Here is a 20,887-nt window from a genome sequence, read left to right as displayed (position 1 = left end):
CTATATAAGGCCAATTTGACCCCACTAGTCATGTTTTTGCACCCTCATTTCCTCATCATCAAGCTCCAAACGTGTGAGAGAGGGAGGAGGACAGAAATTGGGATCAAAGGCTAGAGAAAAAGGGGATTACTAGGATTTGTTGGTGAATTAAAGAGAATGTGAGAGCTACAACTTCAACACTTGTGAACTCAAGCCTCTAGGTAAGAATTTTATCCTTAAGCCTTGAAAACTGGACTCTAATGCATGAACGTAAGAGAATTATGTTGAATAATGTAAGAATTGGGTTAGAAATGTAGAGTGTGGAGCCATACTATGCATGCATGTCCATTCATTTACAAATTGAGTATGATGTTCAAGAATCCCCTCATGCATGTCTGGAATTCACTTTAATTTTGGGGAGTCATCAAGTTTCAAGCTGTTGTGTAGCATTTGATCATGTTTTGAAAAGCTTAAGGCCAAAGAAATTCATGCCTGTCATGCTCTTGAGTCATTCATAAACTTTTAGTTGAATTTTGCATAATTGGCAAGCCATTAGACCATGATTTCTTAAAATGATCTTTCATACATGTTGTTTTAAGGGTTTTCATGTATTTTCCCAAGTTTTGGCCTAGAAAAATCGAGTTTGATGCTTTAAAGGTTGAGTTTGAGCTTGGAGATCAAATCTGGAAATTTCAGAATTTGCATCCACGCTCGAGCATGGGATTTCACGCTCGAGCGAGCACTCTGAGTGTGTGCACTTTCGCTTGAGCGACCTGATTCCCGCTCGAGCGTGAAATGCATATACCCAGAAGTTTGCATGTTTTGCAGCACTCGAGCGACATAAATCATGCTCGAGCGAGGGACTGAGTCTCACGCTCGAGCGGAGATCAAGTGTCCGTCAATCGTGAAATTCAAGCAACCAGTACTTTTTCAAAGTTTATAGTCCGCTTGAGCAAGGAAAGTCGTGCTTGAGCGAAGCCTCACTTTTTGCATGTCCACTCGAGCGAGGGAAGCCACGCTCGAGCATGGACTATATTTTCAGCATGTTTTGAAAAATGTTTTCAAGTGCATTCTAGCATCCTCATTCCATCCTAGGCACTCCTAGGCCATGTTTAAGACCCCATATGAGGTTAAAGGCTAGAAACATATTAAGAACAAATGAAATAAGTTATGTACAATCCGAGCGTGTGTATTCAATGTACAAATCTGCCATGTTATGTAGGTCACGCACCTCAGGATAGGTGAATTGCCCACTTTGCCATCTATTCGGAGCTACCAGTTATTCGTGAGTAGTAACTTTGTAAAGTTATGTTCAGTGTTAAATATTTTCTGAGCGCTATGACATGAAATGATTAGTTTTCTGGATTGCTATGTTTTGAATGAATGAATGATTGTCCAAAATTCTGAAAGTTATTCGTGGCATCCTTAGCATCATATGATATGCGTCCCTTTATAGGTCATCAGGTCCCTTTATGGGTCATCGGAAACGTCTCTGTGCACATGAGTCATCAGAAAGCCTTCATGGCAGTCCCTTGTGGGTCATTGGATTTGTTAATACTAATGGATATGCCACGTACTATGATATGATATACGTATAAGTTCTGAATTCAAATGTAACCATACCAATGAATATACTCTGTTATGACATCCGATTATGTACAAGACTTTGTTTCTGTATGGACATCATTTAGTAAAATCTTTACTTTGTTATTATTCACTGGGCGATCGCTCACTATTTATATTATGTATGTAGGTGAGCAAGCACGTGACCAGGCCCAGAGTTGATGGCCTATGTTTCAGTTTTGTCAGCCAACCTTTGTGTCTCCCGAGGAGGTTCCGAATGAAGTCAAGTTTCGTGGCTATTTTTGTAATCATATTAGGCTATGTTTATACCGTGTTGTGTTTGGACAAGATTTCTAATAACATGTGCTTACAGTGATGTGTAAATATTGTATCTTTGTTACCCCTTACAAGTTTATAAAAAATTTTAAGTTATCTGTTCCATGTATGTCTGCACGGCTCTATGGACTATGTATGTTTAGTATATTTGCTTCTGCAGCCCCTACCCTATGTTCTTATGTCAAGAGGCCTACGGTAATCCAAGGATTACTGGCCGGTTACGATGCTAAACCCATAGGGGCGGGTTTGGGTCGTGACAATTCATGCATCATATACATTACTTAATTCTTTTTGTGATACTAATGTGTATGAATGGATGGAAGAGTTAAAAGGGGGGGTTTTTCCCAGTTGGCCTTCAGAAACTAAAATTAAGTATATTTACTTGACTTTGATGTTGAAAACTTAGACTTTAAGACTTTTACACCAAAACTGGAGATAATGATGGTTATGAATTGAAGAATCTTCGCATTGTTGACATGTGAACTATTGAATTGTTGTGCATTGAAATTATTATAGGAAAATTGAGATTTGGAAAGTTCATGCATCATAAAATTTTAAAATTTTAGCTTGTCACTTTTAAAATGTTGCCGTATTGAAGGAGTTGAAAGGAGGTAAATAGTCTATGAGTCCAGGTAGTGAGTCAGGTTTGGTTAAGTTGTGTAATGTAATTAGTACCCGCGTGGGGAGTCAAGGTGCCCAATTGCCTTGTCTATGCATATCACCGGACGAATGTGGAAAAATATTTTTGGGTGTCCACGAGCCCGCCATTTTAGGAGTCGACATATGTGGAAAAACATGGTTTTTGGGTGTCTACGTCCCCGTCGTTTTAGGAGTCGGCAAATGTGGAAGGGAAAAAGGTTTTTGGGTGCCCATCGCCCCTTGTTTTCTGGTGTTGGCAAATGTAGGACTATTTTCAGTATACAAAATCTATATCTATGTATGTATTGTGAATTATGTCTCTTACTTGGGATGTCATGGTATATTTATCACCCCTGCTTTTAGAAGAATGATTATCTAATATCCTGTATAGTCATTTAAACTTATAAAGAAGATTTACTTTAACATAATTTCTACACTTTCATAGCATGATCATGTGTATTTCAATTAATTATATAATTTGTTAAATATACTTTCCACTGAGCATTCACTCACTCCCAAAACTAACCATTTTCAGGAAATGAAGTTGACGAGCCACCTAAATGATTTACTATGGAAAGCAATTTGGATGAAGCATAAATGATCACTTGTTTGATGTTTTGTGTTGAAGCCTTGGGGTTATTTTGTATAAATGTGAATGATTTTATTTTTAAATCATGGACACTTCGATAGAGTGTTGTCCCTTTTTGATTTCTCTATTTTGCATAACTTCTTAGCTTTTGAACCGTTTCATTATAACTATGGATGTAAACTGACTATATTGAAATTCTTGAGAATAGTTCAATAGGGGAGAAGTGTTACGAAATTGTATTATTATTTTTTTATCTACTATTTGTATCTACGTGGATTTAGATAGGGGAACATGATTGGGAGGTGTTTTCCCAGGGCACTATGGCACTACTCGAGTGAACAAGAAAGGAAATGGACTGCAACTCTTCTGAAAAACTAACTCCCAACCTTTTTCAAACACAACCAACAACTCCAGACAACGAAACTCATGAAAATGGCATAAACAACAATTAAAGATATGGAATTTCGGATCTAGGAACATGAAAAAGGTCAAGTCTAAACCAGAACTGTCATAATCTTTTCTCTTTTAAAAAATTTCATCCCCGAAATTTAAATCAACACAATCACACAATAGCCCAACTGCAATAACAACTTATGCAAGAAACAATGGTAAAACATAGCCATATGGTTTTTAAATCTCCAAAACATTCACAGCATTTGTATATTACAACAAAGAAAACGTTTAGTACAAAGACTCAAATACCAACAAACAGGTCCAGATACTTGTCATGGACTTTAACCTCATGTTCCCAAGTCATTTCCTTGACCCCGTGGTGTCGCCACAACACCTTAACCAATGAAATAGTCTTACCTCGCAAAACTTGATCCCATGTGCCTAAAACCTGAACCTGTCTCGCCTCATACGAGGCATCCTCATGTACTTCTAACTCGGTCCAATCCGATACATGTGAAGGATCAGGCTTGTACTTCCAGAGCATAAAAATATGAAACATGGCATGAACCCCGGAAAGTTAGGGCGGCAAGGCCAAAACAATAAGCTACCTCCCTAATACGCTCTAGAATCTCAAAGGGAATGAATCTAGGTGACAACATCCCACTCTTTCCAAATCTCATCAAACCCCTTTTTGGTGAGATCTTAAGAAACATGTGATCCCCCACCTCGAAAGATAAAGGCCTCCTTTTATGGTCGGCATAGCTCTTTTGACGACTCTGAGCCGAAACCAACCTCTTATGGATAAGTGCGACCTTTTCTATCATTTTTCGGACTAATTCAGAACCTAACATAGGTGTGTCACCCACCTCGGCCCAATACACAAGAGATCTACATGGTCGGCTATACAAGGCCTCAAAAGGTGTTATACCAATGCTCGCTTGAAAACTATTATTATGGGCAAATTCCACCAAAGGCAAATGCCTCTCCCACGACCCCTTAAAATCAAGAATGCAAGCCCGAAACATGTCCTCCAAAATCTAAATGATGCACTCTGACTGCCTATCAGTCTAAGGATGATAGGCGGTGCTAAACGTCAACTTAGTGCCTAAGGCACCCTGTAGGCTCTGCCATAACCAAGCCGTAAAACGTGGATCCCTATCCAAGATGATAGTCATTAGGACCCCGTGAAGTTGCACTATATCTCTAACATATAGATCGGCAAGGTGGTCTACCGATTCACTTGTGTGCATAGGTATAAAGTGTGTGGATTTGGTTAATCGGTTGATTAATACCCACACGATATCATTATCCCGTTGAGGACTCGTAAGGCCCACAACAAAATCCATTGTGACATGCTCTTACTTTCATTCGGCTATAGGTAAGGGTTGCAACAAACCCGCTGATCATTGATTCTCGGTCTTTACTTGTTGATAAGCCACCTTGAAACAAACAAGGCTACATCTTTCTTCATCCCCCTTCACCAAAATTGGCAACTAAGGTCGTGATACATTTTTGTGCCTCCCGAGTGTACTGCAAGGCGTGAATGGTGGAACTCTCAGAGTACCTCTTCTCTACAAGATTCTAGCACATAAAGACGGTCTAGATATCTCACACTCAAATCCAATTGAACGTTCAAATCCTTCTCCACCTTCCCATTGGAGATCTTCTCTCAGATAGTTTCTACTTCTTGGTCACCTTACTGTGCCTCTATAACCCGACGAATGAAGGTAAGTTGTAGAACTACGGTAAATAGAGTGGCCAACTCAAAGAACTCACCCAGGTGCAAGTCAAACTCGCTGATAGGGATCAATATCTCCCACTCCCTGATGGCGATACTAGCTACATTGCTTACGGACTTCCTACTCAAAGTATCGGCCACTACATTGGCCTTCCCCGAATGATAATGCAACTCAAAATCGTAATCTTCCATGAACTCCATCCATCTCATCTACCTCAAATTCAAGTCTTTCTGTGAGAATAGATATTTCAAACTCTTGTGCTCGAAAAACACTTCACATCTTTCCTCGTACAGGTAATGCCTCCAAATTCTTAAGACAAAAGTCACTACCGCTAACTCTAATTGTGAGTAAGATAGTTTCTTTCGTGTGTTTTCAACTGCCGTGAACCATATTCTACCACTTTCCCTGCCTGTATCAATACATAACCCAAACCTTCTGGAGATGCATCACAATAAACTGAATAACCCAAATCCCTCTTTGAAATGATCAAAACTGTAGCAGTGGTGAGTCTAAGCTTGAGCTCTTGGAATGACTTTTTGTAAGCCTCACTCCACACAAATTTAACCCATTTCCTCATCAATTTGGTTAACGGTGAAGCCAATCTACAGAAATCTTTCACAAAACGTCGGTAATACCATGCTAAATCCAAAAAACTCTGGATCTCAAGGTAATTCTTGAATTGTTCCCAACCTTGCATTGCGTCTATTTTAGATGAATTTATGATCACCCCTTCCCCGAACACCACGTGGCCTAAGAACTTAACTTCGTTAAGCCCAAACTCACATTTTTTGAACTTAGCATATAACTAGTGTGCTCTAAGCAACTCAAGTACAATCCGCAAGTGTTCCTCGTGTTCCTCCTCGAAGGGTGAGTAGACTAAGATGTCGTCAACGAAGACAACCACAAATCGATCTAAGAACTCACAAAAGACTCGATTCATCAAGTCCATAAATGAAGCCAGTGCATTGGGAAACCCAAAAGGCATCACTAAGAACTCGTAATGGCCATACCGCATATGGATGGCCATATTTTGAATATCTTTCTCCTTCACCCTCAACTAGTAATTCCCCAATCTCAAATCAATCTTCGAAAAATAATACAACCCCTTTAATTGGTCAAACAGATCATCTATTTATGATAATGGGTACTTGTTCTTAATAGTTACCGGATTTAACATCCAGTAATAGAGGCACAGTCACAATGTGCCATATTTGTTCTTTGTAAAGAGAGCCAGTGCTCCCTAAAGTGAGGTACCAGGGCGGATGAACCCTTATGTAAGAAATCCTGAAGCTGCACCTTCAACTCACACAACTCTGCTAGTGCAAACCTATATGGTGCCATGGAAATCGGAGCCGTGCCTGGCGCTAAGTCAATAGAGCACTCAATCTCTCTGTGTGGTGGTAACTGTAGACACCCCATTTTTGACCAACCTCAAGACTTAGACATCATCGTTTGTGCACTCGATGATTTTGCTTGTTTGTGCTCGTTTTGAATGCCCGAAGTTCTCGGCGGAATGTCTTGTCTTTGAGCCTTTAAACCCTTTTCTCTTTGTGCTTGTTTTTGGGTCAAACCTTGATGCCTCTTGCCTAGAGGAGGGAAGGGCCTTGTCAACCACTTTTGGCCCTTGTCGGCCACTTGAAGTGGTCGTTTGGCTAGGGGAGGTGGTTAGTCGGCCACCTAAAGTGGCCGACGGCCATTTTTCTCATTTTTCAGATATTTTCTTTGCCAGCTATGCCAGCTATTGATCACTGAATGTCATCTCCATACATGTGTATCGAGGGATGAATGCAAGCCTTTGGCTTGCATTTCTATATAATGGAGGGTCTCTCCCCCATTTGAGGGGTTAGAAAATTTTGTGAGCAAATTTCCTCTCTCTCTCTCTCTCTCCCTATTTTGTGCTTGAAAGTGAGAATTCTCTACACATTTGCACTAAGACCCTTGACCAAACATCTTCATCTTGGAGCTGAGGTTCTTTGAGGCTTAGTTTGAGTTCTTAAAGCTGGTTTTGGCTCAGAATTGTGGCTGCTTAGTGCTTTTCTTGAAAGGTATAAGGCTAACCTCATTTAAGCTTTGTTTTAATCAATTGATTGGCCATCTTTTTACACTGTTTTGACCTAGTTTTGAACCATAAAAAACTTTGTTTTTAAGGTTTCAAAATGATGGTTTAAGTCTTGTTGAGTTAGGGGGTTGTCTCATCTTTTTGTTCTTTAGCTTGTGAAGCCTTTTGTGCCATCTTTCAAAGCGTTTTGAAACAACTTTTTGGGATCTTTTAACCACTAAATTCTAGGGAAATTTTAGTGGTAAAAACTTGGTTTTGAGGTCCAAAATAGGAGGGGCTGGCCTCCCCTCTTTGTGTCTTGTTTGCAAGTGTAGATAGCCTAACATGTGAGCTTGTTTTTCTACCTTTTTGTGACTTGATCTCAACATGTTTTAGGTTCTGATTTGGCATGATTTAACTCTGTTTTGAGCCGTCTTGGTCATATAAGCCTTGTCTTGCATGGTTTTAGTGCAACTGCCTTCACTAGCTTAGTGTTTTAAGGCCTTTAACATGTTTTGCTTGAGATGATTGCATATTGTAGCATCATTTTACATGTGATTTCAGTGTATATAGCTCTGTCACACTCTCACTTATTTTGCTCTTTCATTGTTTTTGAGAGTTGTGTCTTGAGTCTTGCTTGCGAGCTAACATGAGAGCATGTTTTTCTAGCTTTTTATGCTTCAATCTCAGTATGTTTTAGCCATTGTTTTGGCATGTTTTAACTCTGTCTAGAGCTGGTTTAGTCAGTTGAGCTTTGTGTTGCATGCTCATAGTGTTGTGATCTTCACTAGTTTGATGCTTTTAGGCTCTTAGCATGTCTTGCATGTGTTGTTTGCATGATTTAGTGTCTCTTTGCATGCCATATCAGCACTGAAAAGTCTGCAACCTCCCTCTATTCTTCACTTTTCAATTTGTTTTGAAAGTGGCCTTGAGCCCTTTGTTGGCTTGAGTGTGGAATTGAGGCTCTCATGCCTAATGGTTTTAATCCTCTCTTGAGGGTTTCTACTAACCAACAACAACATGAGGCCTCTTTTATGCTCAAGGTACTTGTGGCTTAGGCCCTCTTTCCAATTAGAGGACTTTTACTTCGGACTTAATTGGTTAAAGGACTAATCGATAATGTAAAATGTGTAAACAAAATGAACCAAGTAAAACTTGAGCAAGATAAGCATATTTGTGTTGCATTGCATTTGTTTGGATCGGACGTTAATCCAAACACAAGAAAAATGAGACGTTTCATACTCAAAGTGATGAAACGTGTCATTTCTCTTGGTCACCGTCACCCTTGATCATGCATGATAGGGTGATGGTTGTTTTGGTCTTGTTTGTGCATTTATTAAGCTTGTACAAGCTTGGTTTTCTAGCCATCATGCATTGAAAATGCTTGGTTGGTGGCTTGAGAGCCAAGTGCCATACTCCTTTGAGCTTGAGAAATGATAAGGAGAGTGACAGTACACACATTCCTTGAAAAATGCATTGCTTTGTCTCTGTTGCTCTCTGTTGCAGCAAAAACAGAAGTTTGGAAAAAGGGGTGGCCGACCGGCCACTTGAGGTAGCCGACCGGCCACTTGAGGTAGCCGACCGGCCAGTTAGGGTGGTCGACAGCCACCTTTTGTGGCCGACTGGCCACCAGTCAATTTTTGTGCAAAAGTGTTCTTGTGTTGGAGCAGAAACAGTCTGGAAGTGGGTGCAATGTTCAGAGATCACAGCAAGTGCAAACAGAGGCAACCGATGGCAAGGCGATGGATTTTCGGGAGGAAGCCAACTGAGCATGCATGTCTCCCTGGCCCTCGAGGCCACTTAATTGCTTTAATTAGTTAGTGTAGCTAATTATTCAATGATGTTGTATTTAATTGGTTAGTGTAACTAATTCTTTAGTGTTGGTTTGTAATATTAGTTATCTAGAATGGTTAATTAATTGTGTTGTAATAATTAGTTAACTAAAATAGTTAATTAGTTTTGGTTTGTAATAATTAGCCTAATTAGCTTAGCTAGTTAGCTTATTTATTCAGACCCTCATTCGAGATGGCATAATGTTGTAATAAGTGTGCGTGCGTGTGTGCATGTTTTCCAACCCCACGTCTTTCTCCCTTTTATTTAAACGCTTTCGATGGTTAGTTTAGGGTCATGTTTTGATTAGCATACCTTATGCTTGCATTTTTGCATCCATTCATTTGTATTGCATGCACCGAGGCTCGGCGCATCATTCAAACTGCATTGTTAATTCAATACACTTCCTTGAATACGTGTTTCAAAGCATGCTATCAAAGTGTTGCAAATACCATGATTAGGTAGCCGAGCCTATTAATTGTTTATTGCATGTGTTGCATTAGGCATCTTAGCATAGTTAGAATTATGCATATTTCTAACTAGCTTTTGTTTTGGCTTGGAGTACACTGTAAGTTTTACGCTTTAGCATGCTTGCATGAGTGTGAGTGTTGCCATGTTTCGCATTCTTGCCATGAGGCTATATACTTAAATGATTAACTGCATGAATGCCTGTGGATGAAGACTTTGTTGCTTGAATTGGAACAATTTAGTGAATGTGCGTTTTAAGCCCACTTTGCAAAGTGGCAAATCATGTTTTTAAGCCAACTTGAGGGTGGAAAATCCACGTTTTAGCCCACTTGAGGATGGCAAATTCAAACCATTTTAAAAAACAAACATGAGTTGAATTTGTTCCAATTCTTGCAATTATAGTCTATACTTGCTTGTGTGTGCGTCACATAGTAAAGTTAGTCTAATAACCGGAATAAGAACACATGTGTTTATAAAACAACATATCATGCTTAGTAGATGTCGATCCTTTGATCGGGCGAGCGGGGGTGCTCATTTCAGGACCTTTCCCTCTTGTACCCAAGTTCTCGAGCCGAGACAACTTTGGTGATGACGGACACATGGCCTTTGGCATAAGTCAGGGTTTCCTAAATTTCTCCAAAACAAAATATTTAGGTGTCGACTTTGTAATCCGGCAAAGTAGTCCAGTTTTGGCATTATTTGATTCAAAATCGATTTCCCAAAATGATTTACCGGATTGGACTCTTTGGTGTTTATCACACTACAACAAAATGATACTTTAATGACAAAATCACTTCGTCTCCAATAGTGAAATTTTTGTCACCAAATTGATCTGTGACGAAATAATTTCGTCACCACATTCGTCATCAATTCGTCGTCACTAAAAGTACCTGATGACGAAAATTTATTTTGTCACCTATTATTGGTATTTGCTGATGAAATATTTCGTCACTAAATGTTAAATATTTTGTCACCTATAACGTCCATTTCGTCACTAAAATTAAATAAACTTTTATTATATTTATTTTGAGTGACAAAATATTTCGTCATTAAAAATAGCGATAAAATTTTTGGTGACGAAAATATTGTCGCCAAAAGATAGAAAAAAAAAGAACCTTCAGTGATGAAAACTTTTGTCAACAAATATTTTAATTTAGTGATGAAATAATGAATGTCTGACGAAATTATTTGTTGGGATTAGAAAGTTTTAGTGTCAATTTTTTTTCGTCGCCAATAATAAATAAATTTTAAAAATTGAGGAGAGGGTTACATTTGCAATTTATATATTTTTTTCAATAAACAATACCCGTACATTTTAATAATCTATTAAATAAAATATCTAATACAAATCAATATAAAATTAAACTGTTCATTATCATAAAACAACCTAAGCAAAATACATCATAGTATCAAGAAATTAATATATAACATCCAAACTATAACATCTATTCTAGTAAAATCAAAAACTACAACACAATCAAAATAACTTGTGCATTTTAATAACCTGCTGAATATAATATCCATTACAAATTATTACAAAAACCTATTCATTTGGTAACATCAACAAAAATCTGTTCATTTTAATCTATTCAATAAAATATCATCAAAAAGATAAGATCCATCACAATATAATCGTAACCCACAATAACATAGTCAAAATACATGTTTGGTAATATCAACAAAAAGTACAACTACACTGTGATGGATGTGTCTGGTAATATCAACAAAAAACTCTTGCTATGCAGGTTACCAAATTCGTTCATCTCCAATCTGTCATTTAAAAAATAAAAATAAAAAATAAAAAAAAACAACAACAAAAGGTTAAGGTAACCATTCACTAAATATGTTAATATGCAACCTAGAAAAGAGAAAAAATAAAAATTTCAAAGTAAATTTTAAACCAAATTTTACCATGCTTGTTCCGTAAATTTTTACAACTTACATTAGTTCCTCCCAAGGTGTTCATGATATTTCTTGGCCTTTTAATGACTATTTCAAGATTTTACTCCGTAATGGCCTATTTTCAAGCCTAAATGTTTTCCAACCGAGGGTCCTATGATTGTTCTGTAAGTTTTCACAACTTATGTTGATCCCTCCCAAAGTATTCATGATAATTTCTGATAATCTCAAGATGTTTGTGATGTTTTTTCGGGCCGTTAGATACATATTTCACTATTTTCCCGGGACCTTGTGCCTAAATGTCAAAAATTGTTTTTTATTCTACCCTAGTTGAAGAAGAAATGCTCCACTAAATTAACATATAAATATAAGTTAGTGATTGTTCCTACACGATTGAAACACCAATAAAAACAACAAGAATTGTCGTGCAGGTGGCTTATATACTTAAAAATAGGAAGAGCAAACTGCTTGTAGTGCAAAAGTGCTTCAGAAAATTGCGGCCTCAAGGAAATTACTAGTAGCATTCATGAGAAGTTCCTCACCGCTAAATTTGGCACACTAATTGCATAATTAGAGATGAAGTTTGAGAAATTTTTTGCCCCAATATCTGCATTTGACAAGATAACCAAATTACATATGCAAGAAATATCAAGCTGCAGAGAAAAATTAAAATGAGATTGTCATTCTAAATATAAAATATTCAGCACTCACAGCCAAAAGTAAAAACTGGACTCAAAATGACTGCAGAAAATTTGCATGCAGTGAATTCTAAAACAATAAAAGTGATTGGTAACAAGGATGCAACAAAACTCAAGCTTCAGGGTGAATAGGCATTAAACATTTCGGCATATGATAATCTTTAAGTATGTTACCTGAAAACTTCTAAATATCTACAGTTTTACAAGTTAGAAACACAGGCCAAAAGAATGGATTTGTAAACCATTTAGGATCTCTTTAGGTTCTGAAATTTGAACACAACATAGAACAAGTCCACTTTCATTTCAAATTTTCTTTTATAAGTTTCATAACATAACCAGAGATTTATCTATAGGCCATTTAGTTAGGTACAAATAGCCAACAAAGAAAAAACAAAGCAGGTCCAACTCTATCTGAAGCCAAAGGACTCTAACTACTGCTAAATGGCGCAATGTAAATATATTGGTTATCAAATTACCGTAATATGATGTTAAATTCTAGAGGATTAAAAATAAAAAGGATTTCAAAAAATGGAATGAATTCAAATTACTTGTTATGGAGTCACAATTTTGGGTATATGTTAATATTTAGATACATACAAACATGTGCAAACATCACAGAGAGACAAGGAAGAGAATCACTTGATACAAATTTTCTTTCCAGCAACAACCTAGCACAAATCTTGAACAAAACAAATGGTCAAAGTAAAATAGGAGCCATTAGAAACAAAAAAAAAAAAAAAAAAACCTTAAAAATTGGCAATGGCAACAAAATCTTAATTTTTGGATCAAAACCCCCAAATAAAAACCCTAAATTTTCAATTTAAAACTTAACTTCTCAAAACCATTTTTTCCCCAAATCACTAGACATATACATGAAATAGAACAAATGGTGATAGAAAAATATGAACAGAGTTTCACAAGAAACAGAAAAATCTGCCTCCATTCAATCAACACCTCTTGACAGTGGTGGTTTTGAAACCCTAACTTCGTAGAGAGAGAGAGAGAGAGAGTGAAATAGAAGAAGCAATAGTTTACCATAAAAAAAAAGAGAATCTGTAATAGAGAGTTGAAATCAAAATCGATGAGATGATCAAAATCGAAATAAAAATCAAAATCAAAACCAAACAAACAATGAGTAATCACTTTAATAGAAATCAACAAAGATAAGAGGAAGGAGATGAGGAAGCAATTTACCAGGTAACCCTTCTTCGATGAGACGATTCAGAGAGATGAGATTGAGCTCCCCCCAAACTTCTCCCTTTTGATGAAACCTTCTGGGTTCACTTTGATTAGAAGCCAAAGCCAAAGCCTTCTGGGTTAACCCTCTCTTCTTGGTTTTGCCCAAGTATTTTCTTCGAACGCTTTCTCTTCTCCCCCATCTTCTGAGTTTTTACGATTAGAAGAAGTTAGATATATTTATTTTTTTCTAATATATTTTTGGGTTTGGGGGGTTTGGCGCTAGAGTATTTGATTTTGGCACCTATTTTTATTTCGGTCATATTATTCATGATAGGAATTATGCGTTGTAAAAAGTAAAATATTTTTAATGGCTAACATATGTGCGTCGTGAAAAGTGTATTTTTTAACAGTTGATTTTTTGTGTGCCGTAAAATGTTCAATATTTTTAACAGCCGGTGTACATATGTCATGTAGAGTTGATGTATTAACGGCATGTCATATTCACGCCATAGAAAGTCTTATTATTTACGGCTAACATTACAAGCCATAAAAAAATCATCATTATTAGCATTCACCATCTACACAATAGACACGTTGTGGTTGGGAAATTATTTACGATGTGCAGAAAAAGAAAGTCGTAAAAGTAAGAAATCATGGCGTACATTTATTGTATGTCGTTGATGTGGTACCGTGAAAACCCAGTTTTGTTGTAGTGATAATAGGGAGGGAGAGAGAGAGAGAGAGAGAGAGAGAGAGAGAGATACATGTTGTAGTGCAGGTTAGCGGGTGCGACAAAGATGGACAGACGGTGTGATGGAGATGAATGGGTGAAGGGGTGACAAAGAGAGATATAGAAGGTAAAATACATGCATCTAAACAGAGAGATATCTGTCTCTTGGTTCAATTTTATTTTTTATTGATTTTAAGCATTTGGTGACGAAATTTGGTTTTCCTCTCTAAAAATAATACATTTGGAGATGAAATTATTTCCTCTCTAAATTTTTTTTACAATGGTGATGAAAAATTTCGTCTCCAAAATGGCGCCAAATCTTCTGCCAAATTTCCCAGGGTGAGAAACTATTTTGTGACGAAAAATAAAATTTAGAGACGAATAAATTTTTTGTCAACAATTGTTTTATTTGATTTTAAGCATTTGGTGACGAAATTTGGTTTTCTTCTTTAAAAATAGTACAATTGGAGGCGAAATCTTATTTTCATCACTAAAACATGTATATTTGGAGACGAAATATTTTTTCGTCATGCGTTTTCGTCACCATAGACCCTTTTTGTTGTAGTGTCAGTCTTACATTGCACATTGTGAGATTAGATTCAAAACCGTGAGAGGAGTCCGAACTGTAGGACCAATTCGAGCTCTCCGAAAAGGGGGGCACGAAGAAATTCGAGCTACAGTAACTCTATAAGATCTTTTGGAAAAACATCTGGATACTCTCAAACTACTCTCAGAAATTCACCCTGAACTGTACTATGCTCATCAGATATCGAGAAGGCAAAAAGAAAACTTAACTCTCCTCGACCCTTAAGGTCATAAAACAGAGGAGTGAGACTATCACCTTGGTCGTACATAATGTAGAAGCACTCTCTTGATGGTGTGCACGCCGACACCCTTTTACGAGGCCATTCTATGGAAGCGTGGTAAGAAGTCAACCAATCTATACCCAAAATTATGCAAAAGCATGCATATCAAGAACAACAAAATTAAAAGAGAGGTGACGAACTACGACCTCAATCTTATAGGAATGGCATACTCGACCCAATGCCACTCTACCCCCAATAAGTGTCTTAACCAACAGAGGAGACTCCAACAGCTCAAACTCCAACCCCAAAGCGGATACAAAAGAAGACAATATGAAAGAATGAAATGCACCAGTATCAATAAACACATTGGCAATAGAGTTGAACAACAAAAAGTTACCTCTCACAATAGAAGGTACTTGCAACTGATCCAGCGTGGTAACAACAAATGCACACCCTGAAGGCCTCTTATCCACCTGCTCACCCTTTTAAGCATAGGCATGATACATAGATTAAGCCGAAGTGGTTTCTCGATTAGCTCTCATTGCATGTACTAACTATGCTGGCTGATGGCTCTATTTTTGCCTCGAACCGGATGCACCAGATGTGCCACCAGACTGAGGGAAAAACCTCCTCAAGTTCCTCAACTGCCCACATTGATAATAGGTAGGCGGCAGACTTCTCCCCTAACTTTGGCTCTGAGGATGAACAGAAGACAATGCAAATTGTTGCCCTCATCTTCTCTGCGAGCAAACTGAAGACTTGTGGCCCAACTAACCACACTTGAAACAAGTGAACCCACCCTAGTTACTTCTCTTTGAACCCGAACTTAGCCAAAAAAAAGTGGGTCTAGACCATGTAGCCTAGCACTACTATAGGGTGCAACCACTACTAGAAAATTGACTTTTTGCGACTATTTTTTTGCAACTGCTTGTTTGGCTGTCGCAAAAGAAAAAAAAAACTCCAATTTATATTTAACATTTATTCTCCTATTTTTTTTTATTTATTTTCTTTTGCCCTAGCTTGGCTCGTTCAACCTCTCTCTGTCGTTGTCGTTCTCGCTCTCACTCACCCCGTATGAATCTCTCTATCCCTCTTGATCTCAATCGATTGATCTCTCAATCTCAATCTCTCAATCTCTATACCTCTCTCGATCTCTCAATATCTCTTTGTATCTGCGTACACATTATCTATTCTCTTTCTACAATTTGAGCGATTCGTCGCACAGAAACCCTAACTCTGCCATGGAAAAGTTCTCTCTGAGCATTCAAATGCAGCAGAGTAAGCTCACCTCTCATGCGTTTCATCTACCTCAAAATTCACCTACATTACATGTGCACACACACAAAAACTACCTTTGAGCTTCATTGTGTACACAGTGTCCTATCAATCCATAATTACACGAATGCTTATATACATATGTATGTGTATTCAGCATCGCAATGTAGATCTGTTCTCGGTTTTGTTTTTGCTTCTTTTTTTTTTTACCTTGTTTTGGTTCTTTGATCCATAAATTGCTCGATTTGTTCTAATTTTTGTTCTTTTTTCGATGTTTTTCGCGTTTATTGGTTCGTTAATTGGCTTGAGAAAATCATTGCAAAACTTTGTGGCTATTTCTAGTGGTGATGCCTCTGAGGCCTTTGTACAAGCATTACAAGAGAAGGTTTTTTGTTGGCATTCTCATCTCATTAGAAACAATATTCAAAATGTAGCTCTTTAATTTTTATGAATAATGGGCCTTACAGTTAATCTTTGTCACAGTTTGTTATTTAAAACCGTTCATGGACCAGAAAATACACAATTGGAATAGGTTGTCTGCCATGGCTGCTAAACAGATTGTAATGACATCGTGATCCATTCTACAAGTTAGAATTTTTTTTGCTAGACTTTGTTATTATGTTTAGTAATTTTCATGTTTTTTTTTTTTTTTTTTTTTTGGGTTCTCTAATGACAGTTATACTTGTTAATGAGCTAAGAAATTTCAAAAATTATGAGGCAGCTCACATTTGTATCTATAAACTTAGGAATATTAATTTTTATTGAAACTTTCATATAAACTTACATCTGTTGTCATTCTTTTGAAGGTGTCAGATGAGTGGCGCCAAAACTCATGGTGGAAGCCTTTCATGAACCAAAGAATAGAAAAAAGAGTACAAGGTTTGTACATTTAGTCCCACATTTCATCTTACCCTTCTGTATACTAAGGCGGCTTGGTTGGATTTTGAACATCTGAGGAACTAATAAGAGCCAGGATGAGAGTAACGGATATCGTGCTTATACTTCGATGGTATGGAACCAAATAAGTCTCTTTCAGTCTCAGTCTTGTAAATTTTCATGATTATAAATTTTGTCTCCATTTCAAAGATTAACATTAAAATGTGTTTCTCTCTTTATATATATACCTTTGTGTGTTTCCCTATGACTTATGCTCATTGATTAACATTATGTTCATTGATTTAGGCTTTAATGTTTTGTTTGTTTGATCACTTAGCGGACACTTGGAATACATAAAAAATATTTTTTTTCTTTTTTTTTTAATACTTTTTTTTGGGTCCATATATGAATTTGGGATTGAGGTTGAGATACTCATTTATTAATATTATTTTTTTGATCTCTGCTTTTTTTTTTTTTTTTTTTTTGTTTTTCTAGAGGGTCCAAGTTGGTGCTCTTTGCTTTTATGATTTGGTCGGCTAGCCTCTCTATCAAACTTCTTGCCTTGGCCAGAAAAATTAATGGTAACTGATAATATTTATTCTATTTATAACATTGAAATGTTTTATTCCCATCATTTTCCTTTATTATCTTTTTAGTGTTCAGCTAATAATCTCTCTTCAATTGATTCGTTATTACGAAGCAAATCATGTGTTTAACTTATTCCTTGTCGCACTTTAAAATGTTACTAATTAATTTTATAAAGTATAACAATCAAAAGTGGAAGCCACAATATTTGAAAATGACATACAAATGTTACGAAACACCCTCAAGATTTGTACATCCTGTGCAATATCAAGTGCAGTGGTCAGAGCTTTCATGAATCAATCCTAGGGGAGTGTATGAACAAGTTTTGATATTGTCAAGTAACCATCATTCCCTGACTAAGATAGGAAAAAATGCTCAAGAACATGTTTGGAGCAATGCACATACAACTTGTTTTTTGGATTGATGTTGCTGCTGTATTGTTTTTGGTAAAACTAACTCTCTCTCTCTCTCTCTCTCTCTCTCTCTCTCTCTCTCTCCAAAATGTGTGACCTTTCATTAGCATCACATTGCCAATTTTCTACTCAAAAGAATATTGTTTCTAGCTCAATTTGTGTACTAAAATTTTCTAATCACAATGGTGCATTTTCAGATCAAACGAATTCTCATTGATGTTGCTGCTATATTGTTTCAGAATGTGATGTTCTTGTATACACACACATATATATTTGGATTTTTAACATGAATTCTGAATTGGGTAGGTTCTTTTAACATCCTTGCTGATTAGTTTGCCTCAGAATTAAGGAGTGTGAAGGGTTTTGCTTGCCTCATCTTGAATTTGATGTTTGTGGTTTGTTGAATTGAAATGTTTCACTATGAAGTGATAGATTTGGAATTGGTATAAAAAACAACAGGCCAAAACTTGGGCCTCAGCGCAAGCTTGGATCAGGTGCAAGCTTGGATTTGAGGAACATATATTTTCCATAGAGAAATCTTTTCTTATTGTTAATTCTCTTGCATATCTGCATGTGTATATTTTTCATAGAGAAATCTTTTTTGTTTGTGGTTTTCTTCCTTGAAATAATCCAAACTCTGTAACTCAAGTTCTGGTTCGTATATTTGAATATTAGTCTTTGCGGTGTAACTCTTACTTTGACTCCTTCAGGTTCCACTACTTCCACCGAGTAAATGGAATTAGGACTCCCTACATTTGTCAATTGCCTTTTAATCACCTTACTCATCTTCCCGGGCTTGAACATTACCGAAATCGAGGGATAATTGAGGCTAAAACCCCTGTTCTCCAGCAAAGTCTCATGGCAACTCCCATTCCTGTGAGTAATTGCGAAAATTTCTGATTTTGTGTTTCCCAGGGTGCACAGATGAGTGATATACTCATCTGGCCTGATATCATATACCAGTCCTGGATTGATGGCTCTCCTGGGGTTTACATGTCCAGCTCCAGTTGCAAAAACTCCTGCAGGTTTGTCTCCATCCATTATTGGCCTTCCTGAATGGTCTATGATTTCCACTGCTATTATGATTGCAGATTTAATAGCAGTCGGGGTCGATGTTGGATAAGCTGAGTAGATCAGAGCAGCAATTCCACTGACATGTGGACAAGGCATGGAAGTCCCTGACATGATAGTGAAGTTCACTCTCTCAACCTGTGAGTTTTTCCTTTGATAACAATTTCATAGGGATTTTTAGATTTGTGGTTTGTGAACTTAAAATATTGGTTCCTGAAAATTACATCTTGTTTTGTACTGGTGTAGGTCTTTATGTTTACTCATCCAAAGTACTCAATTACAAGAAGCAATTAGTGGTATATGAAGCTTCAGTTTGAGATGCCCAATGACACTAGATCAGCCTTGGTTCGTGGTATGTGGTTGCCTAAGACTTGTCACTGTTTTAAAATAATCTCCATGTGAATATTTTATTAAATCAAAATATCCATGTCACCTAGAGAACTGTGGGAAACTTGAATTAGTTTCATTCCTACATGTGTAGTGCTTGATTGAAATGTTGGAATACTGGAATTAGGAACATGGGATGACATTGGTGTTGTCAAAATTTCAAGGAACATAGAAAACTATGGTTTGTGGGGCCATTCTAATGGATACTAGGATTGCACGTATTCTTCTATTAATAATTCTTGTACTCTCGAATAACAGTGATGGTAGTTGAAATTGATTGTCTCGAAGGAGCATGTATTGGAAAAGGAATAGAGAGCAGGTTACACTGTGTGCACTTAGTATCAGAGTTCCACTTCAATAGAGATCCAAAATGTTGACTATTACTAAATTTTTCTGTCCAACAACTTTCTTTTGGTTCTGCCACTTCGTTCCGTCATATTTTGGTGATATAAAAAATAATGAATCAGATCTCACTGAGATGAATTTCTTGAGACGTGGTGTGTGAGAATCCTAGGGACCAATATTAACTAGGTTTACGTTGACATTTACTGCTGTCAACTGCATGACATTCGTTGCTTTCTCTCTCTCTCTCTCTGCCATTTTTAGTTTTCTATATAGCGTTTCTAAGAATTTAAATTGTCACTTTACAAGATTTTTTTTTACACCTGATTAATAGGATTTGCTGGCTATTTTGATGCAACCCTTTACAAAGATGTCCATCTTGGTATTGAGCCATCAAATCTGTCTTGGATTCAATTTGGGATTAGATCAAATCTGTTAGGAACTTTGACTGGACTAACTTTACTTGAAGGATGAGCATAATATGGATTATAGCAACTCATGACTGATATACTTCAAAGGAAGAACAAAAAATAACTATTATTATTGCTGGTGTGGTTTGGGCTCAACCAGCTTATGTTTTTAAAAGTTGGGTCAGATTTTTTGAGTTCATATTTGTACTGGTTGTTGTGGGTTGATTTTGGTATATATGGGCTGGTATGTTTTTGGAGTATTGGGTTGAGGTTTATCAATTTAGCAGTTTAAGATGTTCATTATAATATGTTTAGTGTTTAGTAATTAAAAAATATATTGATGCTGATATTATTGCTGTAGAATGACATACACAAGAATCCTGCATTCATGATAAAAATTGGTAGTCATTTTATAGGTATATATAGTGTTTGAAATTGTAAAGTTGTGTTCTGGCGGTCTATTTTGATTTTCATAATTTCTTTGTAATGTTTTCATTATTTCTTTGCAATCACTGCCTTTTCATTGCTCGGCTAGGATTTATCTAAAGAAATATCTAGAAATTTGATACTTAGTGTTCTGATCTATTGCTCTTCATAATGTGTATTGATCAAGTGCAAGCTTGGATTTGAGGAACATATATC

The 20,887-nt window shown here is 36.9% G+C and overlaps 1 protein-coding gene across 1 annotated transcript; it reads right to left on the bottom strand.

Annotated features, from left to right (window-relative positions):
- Positions 1 to 5,575: 5,575 nt before the first annotated feature.
- LOC145823854 (putative mitochondrial protein AtMg00860) lies at positions 5,576 to 5,935 on the bottom strand. The gene has a single exon (XM_082923387.1). The coding sequence runs from the start codon at positions 5,933 to 5,935 to the stop codon at positions 5,576 to 5,578; it is 360 nt and encodes a 119-aa protein (XP_082779513.1).
- Between the last annotated feature and the right edge of the window lie 14,952 nt (positions 5,936 to 20,887).

This window comes from Camellia sinensis, chromosome 4 (genome assembly GCF_055761805.1).
Source record: "Camellia sinensis isolate YWXY chromosome 4, ASM5576180v1, whole genome shotgun sequence".
Taxonomy (NCBI): Eukaryota; Viridiplantae; Streptophyta; class Magnoliopsida; order Ericales; family Theaceae; genus Camellia; species Camellia sinensis.
Note: the sequence above shows the minus strand (reverse complement) of the source record. Positions and strands in the feature narration are given on the sequence as shown.

What these genes read in the sequence shown, in the direction of transcription:
- LOC145823854 (XM_082923387.1), bottom strand. Translation starts at nt 5,935, where the DNA reads ATGCAAGGTTGGGAACAATTCAAGAATTACCTTGAGATCCAGAGTTTT.